Genomic DNA, 14,993 nt, shown 5'->3' with positions numbered 1-14,993 from the left:
AATAATTACGGTAAAGGTTAACCACAAACAAAAGCCGTGAATATATCCATAGAACAGTTAACCATCTCAAGGTGTTAAACCTTTGAAACAAAAACCAGCACCATAGACTACAGTAGCACTGTTTCCGACCATGTATCAGTGCACAAAATGCGCATCATAAGTATAAAGGAACAAGTCATAGGCTAACAAGCGCGAACAGGACGCCATATTGATAGTCAATCCGGTGCAAGTTGTGGAGTGCGTGTGTACCACGTCTATGGTGAACTACTCAAATGTAAACATCTGATGTTTGTATATGCGTGCTGCATTTTCTAGCTATGGTTTCGCTCTAAATTATGACTTTGAAGGAAGGGATACTGCAAATTGTGGCAGTTATCAAAGCAAATTTGAACGTTAAAGGCGGGAATGTAGAAATTTTAATATTGTTACAGGCGGGAAATTAAAGCATTGTGATAAATGGAGAAATGACGGGACCATGAAATTATGGAGTTATAGGCGGGAAAATGTTAAAAACTGGAATGTTATAACCGGGTTGTACTGTATATAAAATGTCATTTTTAATGTGTATTGTTCATTATGGAGATTGTCATTGACTATTAAACATAGTTCCTTATGGGGAAATGTGATTTAATTAATGCATTTTTCGTTTAATGGATGATCTCCGGTAATGTAACCTGTCCATTATTCAATGACTAACCTTACATAGCACTTGAAAATTAAATAAATTAGTAAATTTATTCCATATTTACTAGACCTTTTCTGGTGCCACTCTCGTCAGTAGAGTGATTTACAAATATTCTTTTCAAATGCCATGCCCCAGTTAGAAAATTTGGTGTTTGATGACTAGTTCAAAATCAAGTGTTCAGAAAACAAAGAATATTACATGAAGTGTGCTTGGGTGGAATCTCAAAGACTCAACTCTACCAGACGACCTTCAATTCAGCACGTCAACACAACAATCCAAACAACCTTCAATTTGATGCATCAACACAACAATTCAAACAACCTTCAATTTGGTGCATCAACACAACAATCCAAAAAATGTTCAGTTTGGGGCGTCAACACAACAATTAAACAAAATGTTAGTGAAATTAAAAAAAGAAGGAGCAGGTGCCTATCAGTCAAGAAGACACTGTTCTTAACTAGAGACAGAACCACTTCGTGTGTAAAAGGGACAAGTATGTAACAACAAACCATTACGGTAATTTAAAACGTAGTGTAGCATGTAGAAAATAATAAACAATGTTTCTAAAAAACCTAACCCTTTTTATTTTATCTGTTATCTTTTCCCTTAATAACAACAACAATGACAACAATGACTAATCATTGAAGTACGTAGGCATTATATTAAAGGCATTTGTCAGATTCGTCAAATTAAGACTGACCACAGCAAACAGTAGAGCACAAATTTAGTTAACCAGCGTATTGGTTATCTCCGACATGAGTACAAGCGTTATAAGAGGATAACTGCTGAACATCATAAATACATACATAAATGTGTTATTACCAGCAAAAGGTAACTGTCAATGGAAAGTTAGACTCCGTTACAGAGTAATTCGTAAGCACATGCAGAAGATCGCTTAAAAGAAAAACCTAAATCTAACATTACATTTAAAGCGGCCACACAAACTTCTCATTGTTTAGAAGTGTAGTCCCACCTTAGCAATGCAACAAGCAAGTATGTACATACGCACAATAGTGAGCGCAGCCCGAAGTATAAGGATCGAAAACTTAAACGTAGTAATAATACTGAAGCATACAACACACAGGTACCGACCAACACACAACCTCCAGCTGTAGAGACCCGCAACCATAAGCCAAGCCATAAACCAGCAGGTAACAATTAACACTATCAGATAGCCATAAATTACACTACTAAATAGCTATAGATTACACAAAAGCAAATACACAAACATAAGGTTCCAAGGTGAACTAACAAGCAATGTTACAAGACGTAATAGAGGTCATGCAAACCTCGCGAATGGATAAACAGTTAAATAAAAAAACTTGCTACCCATGTTCTAAAAACAGAAACTACCATACACATAGTTTTTAGACATAAAAAAACCATGAAGTGGCTAGGGTCCTAACTTCATATTTCGGAGCCAAGATAAGAAATGCATTAATGAAGTAATTGAACAATGAACTAATGCTTGGTTACCAATCCCATGGTAACTAGCGGATGTGGTACAGTCCGACAAGACATGGCGATTCTACAGCGAATTTAAAGTACATTCAAGTTGAGTACTATCCAAAACTATAGATTTAATCTGAAATGTATTTGCAGGTGGCAGCTGAAAACACCAATTTGGAATAAAGAAAATTTTAACAAAATACATTAACTTCATATGACAGGTCTATGGGGTGGTGAAGAATGCATTGTGTGTGTGTATAACCCCAACCTTGTATGTGTAGGCGAGTGAGTGAGTGTTGAGATTTATATACCATTCCCTAATAGACTCTGCTCTTCACTAAGAAACACCTGCATTATGGGTAAATAAAATATACTCATGCAAATAATTATAGTTTGGGCGCCGTATAGTTAAAGTTAATTCTGAACACCTTATAGAGTTTCTGTCTATTCTCAGGTTACGTAAATAATAAATTACTTGAATTGAAGTTAAATGTATTTTGTTGAAAAACCAAAACTAAACCCTACAACGTGACAACTTCCTGAATAGAATCGTAGTAGCTACAGCAATTATGTTGGTATCAACTTCTTTACGAACCAGTAACACATTAAACAAACAGAACTCATAATTGAGGGCATTCAAAATGTATGTTTGAGTACTGCTTCGCAGTCTCGTGTATGACTCTACGTTAAATACAATTAAATATATAAGTTGACTAGAGCAAAACAAATGACTCTAAACTTTATAGCCAACTTGGTTGCACTCGGTTCTAGCTCTGGCAGATAACATCATAAATAAGAGATTCTATTAAAATTCTACAGGAACCACTGAGCGTTTCGTAGGGAAAAGCAATAATTATCTTTAACAATGGTCTGTAAGGTTAACGAGTGCAGGCAAAATCAGTGTGATTTCAGAATTGTCAGCATGCTCAGTTATGCTGCTACATATATTTTGAATGCTACCAACACTAAAACTACTAAACGAAGTACTACACATGGAACACTTACTTAAATCCTAAGTCACAATACCTTGAGTTGAACATTGTAAGAACATAAAAACCCTTGAAACATACAATGCTGCCGATCAAATAATTCTTGCAATATGAGATACAGAGGCAGTCAATCTACACACCTCCGTAGGGAAACTTCAATATATTCCAACGCATTTTTGGTCTTCGACAGTTCTCGGGATGCCGATCCTTCGTGTCTTGGTTCGGGCGTAGATCAGGCTCGTGCAATCAGGAACATTTGCGACGTATTCTATTCCCAGATGAATAAGAGTACCTCTTATTATAGCTAGGCGCTAAATAATTGTACTTCCACCAATTTCATAACTTAACACATATCAGTTCAAGCAAATAGCGCCTCTTCATTTAACTTTGCGCTTGTAACACAATTCATGAAATATTATCACTCCAACGTTAACGTACAATAACTTTTAAATGTTGCATATTTCGTAGAAATATGAGTGCGTACGAACAAATACAGTTTATATCAACTTCCTCCAGCTACTTACTGGGACGAAAGTAAAGTACACGTTGAGACGTCTTGAAATGGTGCGATATTAAAAAAAATATCCGCACAACTATAACACCACGAGTTCAGCTTGCTATTTAACTCATAGCAGCGAATCATTTCAATCAATTAGCGGTGTAAAACAACCAAAATTACACAAGACTATGAATTTCATGTCTGTCACCTCAAAATTATTCCAAGATTCCCCTTCTAGAACGTTTTTAATCGTAACTATGTACGAACAAAAAATGTATCTCTCTAACTTATTTCCATAGCACAAGCGAAAATAAAATGTTTTTAATTATATTGCTGTGAACTGCCCATGGATTACAAAAGTTTCTCAGCACTATAGAAATAATCAAAGGCATAGCATAAAGTCGAAGATTAATTATTACCATCGAAAATGTAAAACAAATTAATGGGAATTTCTAATAAGGTTTTACCTTATACAGGGCCACAATCTGTCACTGAAATAAACATCCTAATATACTCATGAATACGCACCATATCTTGCCGATCGCACCTGTTGCAGAATTTTCAAGTAGTATCTGAAGAAGCTCTACATTATTATGGTACTCAGAAATTAAGGAAAATAATGTAGCCCAGTCAATTATAAGTGAAGAACAAGAACGAAACATTGTTTTTAGGTAAATACAGTATTTACTCTTGGCTTTAGTTTTTAGTTATTCAAAAATAGTTTCTGTCAAACATATTTACTGCAAGTGCAGGAAAAGTTTTTTGACTTTTCGAACTAGATTGTAGCTGTCCTGGCCATTGTCATTAACTACTAGTTGGCTTTTGGGTGAAGGGTAGGTCCTTGATGATGATGGTATGCCCATCTTTCAATGTACCTTGTAGCCATATACTTGAATAGCCGTAACATGTCGTGTTGTCACATACGTGACCTCCGTCCTGAAGAAAATAAGTTGTTACTGATCAAACCATGTTGAGATTAAAACTTCATTAAAAATAATGTAAAAGGTTGGACATCTGCTTCAACAAATATTGTTTAGAGCTTTTATCAGTTTTTATTGACATAAGTAAGACACCTGCTGGTTTCATTTGAATATAATTCAGTCCAATTTTTAGGGTCTGTTATAATTATTTGTAACAAATTGTTCTTTCCAAATAACAGGGTACAAGTATTTGTTTATCATTCGGACAATTAAGTTAGATATGGTGGGAGACAACTGAAATATTTGATTAGGATTAGTATCGGCAGACCCCCAATCTTTTAATACATGTATGCCCATAGCTGCAGAAACAGTGTGTGTGGAGTGTGAGGAAGCACCAGCATGCCCCAGTGGCGGGTTGAGCTACTGTCTATAGCCCAGAGCTCTCTGTCCTCAGGAGTGCGCGGGACTATGGTTGGACCAGGCCAGTGCAAGGACCTGCCCACACCCCGTGGCGTGACAAGTATCTGGAGACCTGCACACACTGCATCAAGCTGACAGACGTCAACTTCTTCTTTATTGCAGACAAGGAAGGTAATGTCTTTGAGGAAGTATATAGTTGGGGGTGGGATATAGGCTTGAGTCTGCAGTATTTTATATCACACTGTGGAAGAACCTGTAAGGTGGCAACAACATGGTAGTTAACGAAGTGAAGGTAACAGCTGAATAATCGTGGATGTTTGGAGTGAGAATGTGCTGCCTTGTGTCCAGGTTGCCTCAATCAATTGTGGATAATTTGGCGTAAGTCACCTTGAAACTTCTCAGAGGCAACAATGACTTGCCACTTTCCACTTTTCCGCCATGCCACCCTGTCACCCCACTGCCCCACCTCCCCGCCGCCATGCCTCCCCACCTCCGCACCACTCCACTTTCCAACCTCCCCACCTCTCAGTCGCCCAGCTGGCCCATCACCCTGACTCCTGGCTCCCAGCAGCACCACCACCCCTTTTCCCTGCCATTCTGCCTCCATGCCACCCCGCCTCCCTGTGCAAGTTCGTGGTGGTTGTTGGCGCGAGTGGATGAGTGCTTGTTCGTGGTGGTTGTTGAGAGAGAATGGATTGGTGGAATTTAATGATGGTTGTTGAGAAGGGTGTGGAGAGGTTCTTAATACCTTGTGATTTGAACAAGAACAAAATATAGCTGATTTACGTATGGTGATACCAGGAAATGCTATTGTGCAGTCCTATTTGAAACTGACACCAAAGTATTAACAAAGCAATACATGTACACACATTAAACCAGTTCTATTAGAGAGTCTTAATCTAATCATTGTAATAGAAAATTCAAAGTTTTACTATGGGATAAGCCTGTGCGAATATCAGTTTTTTTAGTTCGAATCGAATTCGAATACGAATACCAAATTATTCTCGAATACGAATATTGAGTTCGAATAATTGGAATGAGAATTGAAATCCCATAAAACATGTTATATCACATCACATTACATTATGATAACAGGTACATATATACTGATACAATGTATGTAGAATCAAAAAACTGACAGTACTTAAAATTTTAAGGTTCTCCAATTTTATAATTAGTTCGTATTAAAAAGAGTATTGTCATATCACTACATATTAGCTAATTTAAATTTTTGTGGAGAAACACGAGCTGCTCTACATTTTCGGGGAGTAGACTATCTCTTCTACACGTCACAATGTTGCCAGCTGTTTAGAATGGTCTCTCACTGCACACTTGTGTGGCAGGTATAGGCAAGTACTTTCTTGCTACCACAGCTGTATTATCTTTGAAAGATTTGTGCAATGGGAGTGCATGACTTGATGTAGGCTTTTGGACATACACCATTGCTTAGCTAAGCAATGGCGTATGTCCAAAAGCCTACATCAAGTTACCACAGCTGTGTTTCGGAAACAAGTGCGCCCCTTCTTTGACCAGAAACTGAAAGGATTTTCATTCTTTGGGATTAAGGGTGCTGCCAGATATTCGTTTACTTCTCCTTGGATAGTTTCTTCGTAGCTTGCAAGCGTAGACTGAGCTGCTGTTGAAGGTTTCACTTAGGCCCACTGAAATGACTTCTTAATAGGCATTTCACTTGTAGCCTCACTTGTCTCAGTTATAGTTTCAGCTACTGTGTTCAGCTTACACAGCTTACATACCTCCCTGCACAAATTTTCAACCCATATTTTTTTTTTAATTTTCATCCTCAATTAGTGAATCTTTGAACTGTGGATCTACCATCATAGAAAACACATTTACTTCACAATTTTGGTACACCATGTAACGTGATCGCAAGCTAAGTAAGTTATTGGCAAGAGTTTTTTTTTTTGACGCGCGGGACAGGATAATTGCCTGAGCTGTCACTACGTGAGGAATTTGGGAAGCGTGTGAAGGGTATGAAATGGGGGGGGGGGGGGGAGGGCTTGCAGCCTGCATCTGGTCGTTTACTGTGTATTATCCTATTGAAAAACATTAACGTAGCATGTTAGGCTTTTGGAGTCTTTGCTGTGAGTATGCGGCCAGATGTATTCCACATGGTCTATACAATTTTCTTTCTCTTCGCCGTCACGTTCGGAACGAAATTACAGTGCCGACAAACCATGTTTCACCCTCTAATCTGAAAACTGTCACCTATAACGTCTTGGTTGTGTGGATTTTACAGACACGTATTTATCTTTATCAGTATGCTGACAGTTCAAATCTATTTTAAACGACCTGACGACATTCTTCTACATAAAATACGTTAGTTATCGCTCCGAATTATTGTGTTCAAATGGGCTTTACGTGGCCAGATGTAGTGGAATAACTCCACATACATAACTCTAAAACATTACGAAAATCCCGTGGAACTTTTGCCCCCGCCCAACAAGAGAAACCTCCGTGATCCCGAAATGTTTCCCGGTTTCAGTGATCCCACTCAGCCTTTTTCGTAAATGACTGAATATTCGTTTTTTCGAAGTGTTAGTATTCGAAATCGAATCGAATACGAATAATAAACTATTCGTTTTGATATTCGAAAATTCGAATATTCACACATGCCTACTATGGGACGATATTAAATTAATATCCTCAAACCAGATGTAAATCTTTGTATTTATTGGCCCCAAGTACCATTTCAGCGTGCGTGTGTGGTTGGTTTGGTTCACAGTGTGCCTGATGCTGCGGTTGGACCAGACATCTGCTGAAACTGGCACATCCGGGCTGTTGCTAGGACTAGAAGGGGCACGGCTCGTGTCCGTTATGCCCACCACAAGCCACTACACCTGCCTGCGTAGCACGGAGCTGGGTGCAGCGCTGGCTCACGTGCGTACTGGCCGCCTCTGTCGCTCCTCCAGTGGTCAAGTCCAGCTGTCGCTACTGGACGAGGTGCAATGTCGCTGGAGCACCAACGTGCACCTCAAGTTACTGACACTTCTGCAGGAGCTGCATGCCTTTTACTGCGACCTTGGCAGTGAGTGTGCTCAGCAGTTTTCTTCATTACCCTTCAGTATACACAATACTTTATTTGTTTTCTTATTTACCTTACAATAGTTTTTAAATTAATTGGGCTCTTTTGAAGCATTTAGAAATGAGTGAGATTTGTTAAAAAGTGTTTTGTATTTTTTTACTAGTAATATAATGAAAAATATAGATATTTAGGAATGAGTACACTACACTAATAAATTGTAAAAAATTGAATCATACTTTGTAATAATCCATTTTCTTCTTATCTTTGGTTCCATACTAGTCTGTATTTATAATAGTCTCTTGTACCGTGTTTTCTCGTATAATCGTCACACATTTTATTCTAAAATCAAGTTTGAAAAGTAGGGGTGCGACGAATATGCCGCAAAAAAATTTTTGTTAGGTAAAGTTATTCATAAAAACAAGACCCGTTCATGGAAAGTACGTTTATTTAAAAAAAGTTGGAGTATACAAGAGCACGCCAAACCATCTATATTAACAATTCCTTAAACAATAACCTTTCTTCAACTTTAAATAGAAAAACCAAAACTCTAACGCGAACACAAGCCACTTGAATCTGACGTGAACTAACGTGTCGTAGTACACACTTGCCACGAAAGAATGCGGGCTATCAAATGTAGTTAACTCGGCACCTGACAGAGAGCGCGCGTTGTATCCACTCGGCGAGATATCGATATTCGACTACGTGCGCGCGCTCTATACGGGAAGCAACATAACCAAACATGAATGATGCGCTGGCTACATTTTTATGAGTGGTACGCCGCGGCAACGCAGACAATCAGTTAAAGGAAATAACGTTTAAAAACGTCTTTATAAGAAAATTTACACGTCAAACAACTTCGTATTTTTCCGTTAATTTATTAAGTAATTGGTAATGACCGAATAAATATTATATTTATACTAGTGTTGAACCATCGTCACATCGTGGCTGATCACTCACCAATCGTCGTCTCGGCGGCGGAGCAGTGTGGCTTCCAACTGACTCTGTGACTCTGACTTCTCGAATAAAATCTCCCCGTTTAAGAAGCCCATCATGACCCTGTTTGCATCTGTTGTTAATAACAAAAACAGTTCCGCTTCGGCGCCGCTTATGACGTCATTACACACTCCCCCTCCTTCCCTGTGCCTATGACCGAGGTTCGCTGTGCTGTGAACAAGGTCGCGCCTGCTGAGCGCGGCTGTTTGTTTCCGCGGCCGCTTCATCTGTCCTTCAATGTTTCCTGCTGCGTTTGTCATTTCCTCATCGTGTCCCGCTGTTCCTGATCGTCTGGCTAGCTATAAAAAAACAAAAAAGCTTTCCCTGGTATCCTACAGTATTTTCGGCCGTTACAATATGGTTGCAACGATTACGCGCGTGCGACCATTATGCGATAAAACACGGTATTCTTATTTTTTTAAAGTCACTTTCACTTGTTAATGTCATTAATTAGATAATGTTTTATGTGTTATTATGTATTTATGTGTTATGTGTTTTTTGTGTATCTCAGTTGACATCTGGTCTTATAGTTTTGTATTGTCCCTTTGTAGGTAGTGCCTACGTTGTGTTTGGTTGTTATCTTCTACCCGTATGCAATGCCTATCTCTTATATGTTGTACTGTATATCCTTTATATCCATTTTGTGTTTGTCCTGCCCTATAACATAAGTATTACTGTTGGCTGGCATGTTATAAACCAATAAATAAATAAAATACATTATAACATTGAATACCTGCACTAACAACTTCGCATATACTACCAAATAAAGTATTGTCTTTTTTATATAAAGCAATATTCTGTTGACCCGGAAAACGTTGTTTTGCCATATAAATTATTTCTAGGGAATTTCTAGCTGCAGTACCCGGCTTTGCCCGGGCTGAACACAGGGTGAAGAGGACCTTATCGAAATCGAATATAGTTAGTAATTGTATTCTTAATTTGAATGTCAATTTTGCAAAACAATATATATCACTTTCAGATCCCGACAGACGTTCTGCCAGTGTATAGTTATTTACCTGTATATAACGAAAAATTGGTGGTCTGTATGTAGTCTAGACTCTATAAAGCACTATAGAAAGAAGCTTAAAAATAAGAGAGTACTAATATTGAAAAGATTCAATTATCTAGTTAATGCTCGGCATGCATTTCAATGCCTCATTCAGTTTTGTTTTGTAATATGTTTGAAGTAGTTCCACATATACAAATCATCTATCCATCTCTCTATACATATTTATCTCTATCTACATCTATGTATCTCTCTATCTCTATTTATCTCTTTATATCTACATATATACTTCCCACTATCTCTATATCTTCTATATATAAGTCTCTATATAGCTCTTTACATCTATAGGTATATCTCTTTATCTAACCCATTTCATTCTCTATACCTCGCTCTATCTCAACTAATCTATCTGTCTCTCTCTCACTCTATATATATCACTCTATGTCTGTCTCTCTTTTATATTTAAATAAATTGTGTCATGCGTGCGCACTTATACAACAAAAACAGACGAAATGCCGCTATATAAAATGAAATAAACACATTTTTTAAAACTATTCATGCTACAACTATAGAAAAATAGTTATACCGTCTCAGAAACCTTCACGGGCATGCGCATAACAAATCACCAAAATTTCATCGCAATCGGATGAATGGTATAGGAACGCATACGGCACAAACCAACGAAAATTAAAGACATGACAAACGCATCAAATGATGGTGCGTTTAAAATTCAAGGCAACTCTATCTATTGACGAAGTTTAGAACAAAACTGTTATAAGCGCCTTTATTTTGCTAGCCGCTGCGAGCTTCACTAAGCGGGCTGGTCTCACCAAGGAGAAAAATATGAATTTGCCAGACCTTACTATGTGTATGATCGTGTGGTAGACATAAAGAAATGACACTCACTCACTATTTGTATGTCTATGACCTATGATTGTTTCTGTTATAAAATGAACTTATAACTTTTTCACTCCCTTAGGGATGGAATTTCATATTAATATGTGGTCTATGTGTTCATCCAGGTAATGAGCTCGCTGTAGGTGGGGAAGGTTGATCAAGTGTTAATCGATCAGCTATCGACCGGGGTTGAAAAATATAAAATTCTATTAAAAATTAGGGGTTGGTGATAGAAGGGTGAAAATTCAGGGTTGTATGTATTTTTTAATGCCACATTATAAAAAAAATAAAATTAAAAATTTTGTCCAAAAAATTAAAAAAAAAAATGTTAGGGGTGGACTACCCCTAACATTTAGGGGGATGAAAAATAGATGTTGGCCGATTCTCATAGATACCGGATAAGCACAAAAAATTTCATCAAAATCGGTCAAGCCGTTTCGGAGGAGTATGGCAACGAAAACTGTGACACGAGAATTTTATATATTAGATATTCTGTTTAGATAAATAAAGGGACAGATGTTGTGGTATTTCACACACATTGTTTTTTGTACTCAGGATGTGATTATAAAACACTTGTAAGTCTTTGCAAATTGTTATTTTTATTTTTTAATTTTTTCTTATCTTCAGTATTGTTTTAGGAATAATAATAACAAATATAATAATAATAATAATAATAATAATAATAATAATTATAATTATATAATTATAGCCAAGATTATATGGTTATATTTTGAACCTGATTTCGTCATTTAAAACCACACATTTCGTCGTTATTTCGTCTTTTAAAAAATACGGGTTTTTAAGCTATTCATGGTACTTACACAATATATTTCATGATTGGGACATAAAAATAGCAGTTGTGTTGTTTAGAATCACATGTAATCAACATTTTAATGTTTTGGTTAAACATTTTCTCTTTAAAAGTACCATCGCTCATCAGGTCATCACAGTTCCAATTTTTTGGATGATACATTAAAATAAGAAACTACAAAAAGTTTTACTATGCACACTTTTACACAAAAATTACGAAAATGCTACCATTGTTAAAAGTTCTGCATTTTCTGGCTTCAGCGATCTTCTTCTGTCACTAACAATTAAAGAGTATGTTGAAAAAGACCGTTCAGAGTCGACGTTTGAGGTTGTTATCCAGAGCAACTTCAAGGCTGCTGTTGCAAATTCTGAGTAATCTGTTTTCATTCGACACAAAATCTCCATCACGTCGATGTGGTTCACATTTGGCTTTTGTTGTTCTTCAGCGACAATATTTTCGGGGCTACATATCCATCTGCTAGAGTAAGCTTTGGTACCTGCTTGATGAAAGGTAGGGTCTGGGTGTGCTGTAAGAATTCTTTATCATCCACGAAATGTTTCCCATATTCTGAGGGTCAAAAAGTGCTCCAATATTTGTAAACATGCCGAGAAGGATCACAACAAGTGATCAGTTCATTAAGTTTCAGCAGACTCAAATTTGCTGTATGCTTGAACTTTTCTTTCAGTTCTGCAGTATGTACAGTTCTCATTGTTGACAAAATGTTGTCAACTGATTCTGGCAATATACCTTTTGTCAGCACCTCAATTACAGACTGCAATTTGTTTAGTCTGGATGACAGATGATGAGCACAAGGATATGAGCTGCCTTCCAACCAGTTGATGCATGACGTCGTACAGCTTACCTCTCCTTCCCTTGCCCAGACTTCAAGTTTCATCCCTCCCAGGCATACAAACCATCGTGTCTCTCTCCCCCTCCTCCCTCAACGTCCTTTGGCATGTGAAACTGTCAACATCCTTCCTCCCCTTCTCCAAACTGCGTGCGACAAAAGCCAGGTTTGTATAGTCCATTTCTGGTAAATTGAAAATTTTTTAAGGGCCCCGCAACAGCCATTTACCGTTAATTGTTTTGATACAATTTGTTTGTTAGTTACACAACATTATTTCCGCTGGAAAATCACTGAAACTTCAAAATTTCCTTAATGGAAAAATTTAGCAGGAACGTAAAAGTATTCATTTTTACCGCAAATGAACTATACTCGCCCTTCCTGCCGGGCAACATTCTCGGCGCGTGACGCATGGCAACTACAGTCGTGTGCCGCGCAAAGCCACGTAAAACCTACGCAATTTCCAAACTACACTAGATATCCGACTGGAGTATGTTTACGAAAAGCATTTAAGAATTTGTTAATGCCCAACTGGTTCATTTGATATCGGATCAAGATGATTTAGAGGAGATAAAATGGCTAAAAGGCATGTTTTCGAAGTTTTAGGTGTAAAAATCCCGTTACAAATTTCTTGAAAGTATCATAGGGAGATTCATTACACCTTTATCTTTATTTTTCCGCCATATAATGTTACGGTCACCGCTCAAATTTCACAGTTATCTGACGGGAACGAGATGACTGCGCGCCAGTTCAGAGCCTTGCACTTAGAGGTTTTACCGCGCTAGAACTACCATTGAGCGTCGCTCTTATCATCCAGCTTCACTAACACACACGCTGACCAGACGGCGCCCTAAAGCTGATTAGAGGAAGCACGTAGAAATGCAAGGCAGGAAATTCTTCCAGCTTATTAACCAGGACCCTGGCAAGTCTTAACTATCAAGCTTGTTGCTATTAGGATTAATATTTCACACAGTTCACAACTGGAAGATGTGACTATTCACGCAATCGTAGAAATAACAGTTTGTATAAGGCGGGCAGGTTTAAATAACGTGGTATCCTGTCGCGTAGCAAACATTAAATAATCTTTAATGTTTGCTACGCGACAGACAGAAGCCCAGCGCTGGGTTGGGAAGGGAAGGCAGGCGGCGGGCAGGCGAGTAAGTGAGCGGTCGCCTGTCTGCGTGGCGCCAGTGGCCGGCTGGCGAGGCGGGTCTGCACACATTCCATGTTCACACGCTTCCGTCGGGGGTTTTCTTTTTGTTGCGTTAATAGTAACAATATTTAAAAGTATATTATTTTTATGACCAAATACACACGAATAATACTAGAAACATTTAATACAAACGTAAACCAATCTTTTTCTTCTGGTTGGTGGGGGGTCAAATCGGCAACCAGTAGCGGATCCAGAGAGGGGGCTAAGGGGCTCAAGCCCCCTCCAAAAGCATCTTGGTCCACTATTGTTTTAGTGTTTGCCTTGATAAAGTCTAGCCTCAGCTGGGTCAAGCCCCTCCCAAACCAAAATCCTGGATCCGCCACTGTCGGCAACCCCCGATTTTAGGAAGGCAGCGATTTTACGAATGCAATTCGTGGAACCGTGAGCATACGTAAAATCGGGGTTCTAGTGTATGTAGTTTTCGCTTCATTACTTTTCACATTAAAATATAAGAGACTTGTATTGTGTAATTTCGGTTTTTCTTAAAAATCGCGTTTTTCGCATTTTCCATATAAATTCGCGGAAGATTTCGCGATTCACCATATAATCGTGGCCCTAATAATAATAATCATGATAATATCATTGTATGCAAAAATATAATAACTATAATGATCAATCAAATTTTTGTTTCATGTAAATTTGTAGGCACTTTTGTCAGCAAAATAAAAAAAAGGACATTGGCAGGAGTAATTATTTGAAAGAGAGAGTAAACATGAATACAGTGCCAAGTTCAAGCTAAGGATGGGACGTGCCTCTCTGTCAATTGCTCTCTAAAGATGGTGGCTTTGACCCAGTCTAATTAGGGGTTTTAATCACAAAAGTACAAATCTGTACCTGCAATTTTTATCTGTGTTTGATTCACACCTTTTGTGTCAATTTTGAGTTTCAATAAATGAGGGCTACCCTTTTGCGAGTTTTTTCACGTAGGGTGAATGGAATGATTAACCTTGCTCTCCGTGTTTGAATATATGCAGAAGTAACTATCATGTGTTGTTTTGTATTAAATGTACCTTGTTCAGTAAGTAGTAAATTGTTTGCATTAAAATGTCTGATGTTGTGTGTGAAGCTCAGTGAACTACACTTGCATTTGTTGCGCCTTCCGCCGGCTCCCACAAGTGACAAAAAGACTGTCTGTCGTGCTGGCATTTGGCTTGATAAGGGGCAAAATCTATAAATCTAAAAACCATAATTTGTGTCTGTGTGCATGTGTACTTTATGAGCTAG

The 14,993-nt window shown here is 38.0% G+C and overlaps 1 protein-coding gene across 4 annotated transcripts in view; it reads left to right on the top strand.

Moving 5' to 3' along the window:
- The window catches only part of LOC134541952 (protein hobbit), a 440,842-nt gene that overhangs the window by 98,761 nt on the left and 327,088 nt on the right, over nucleotides 1–14,993 (top strand). For all 4 annotated transcript variants that reach the window (XM_063385710.1, XM_063385709.1, XM_063385711.1 and 1 more), the window contains 2 exons: nucleotides 4,997–5,133; nucleotides 7,706–8,008. In XM_063385710.1, coding sequence (XP_063241780.1) covers nucleotides 4,997–5,133; nucleotides 7,706–8,008 — 440 coding nt within the window. The remainder of the gene's footprint in view (nucleotides 1–4,996; nucleotides 5,134–7,705; nucleotides 8,009–14,993) is intronic.

The sequence above is a fragment of the Bacillus rossius genome (assembly GCF_032445375.1).
Source record: "Bacillus rossius redtenbacheri isolate Brsri chromosome 4 unlocalized genomic scaffold, Brsri_v3 Brsri_v3_scf4_2, whole genome shotgun sequence".
Lineage (NCBI taxonomy): Eukaryota > Metazoa > Arthropoda > Insecta > Phasmatodea > Bacillidae > Bacillus > Bacillus rossius.
Note: the sequence above shows the minus strand (reverse complement) of the source record. Positions and strands in the feature narration are given on the sequence as shown.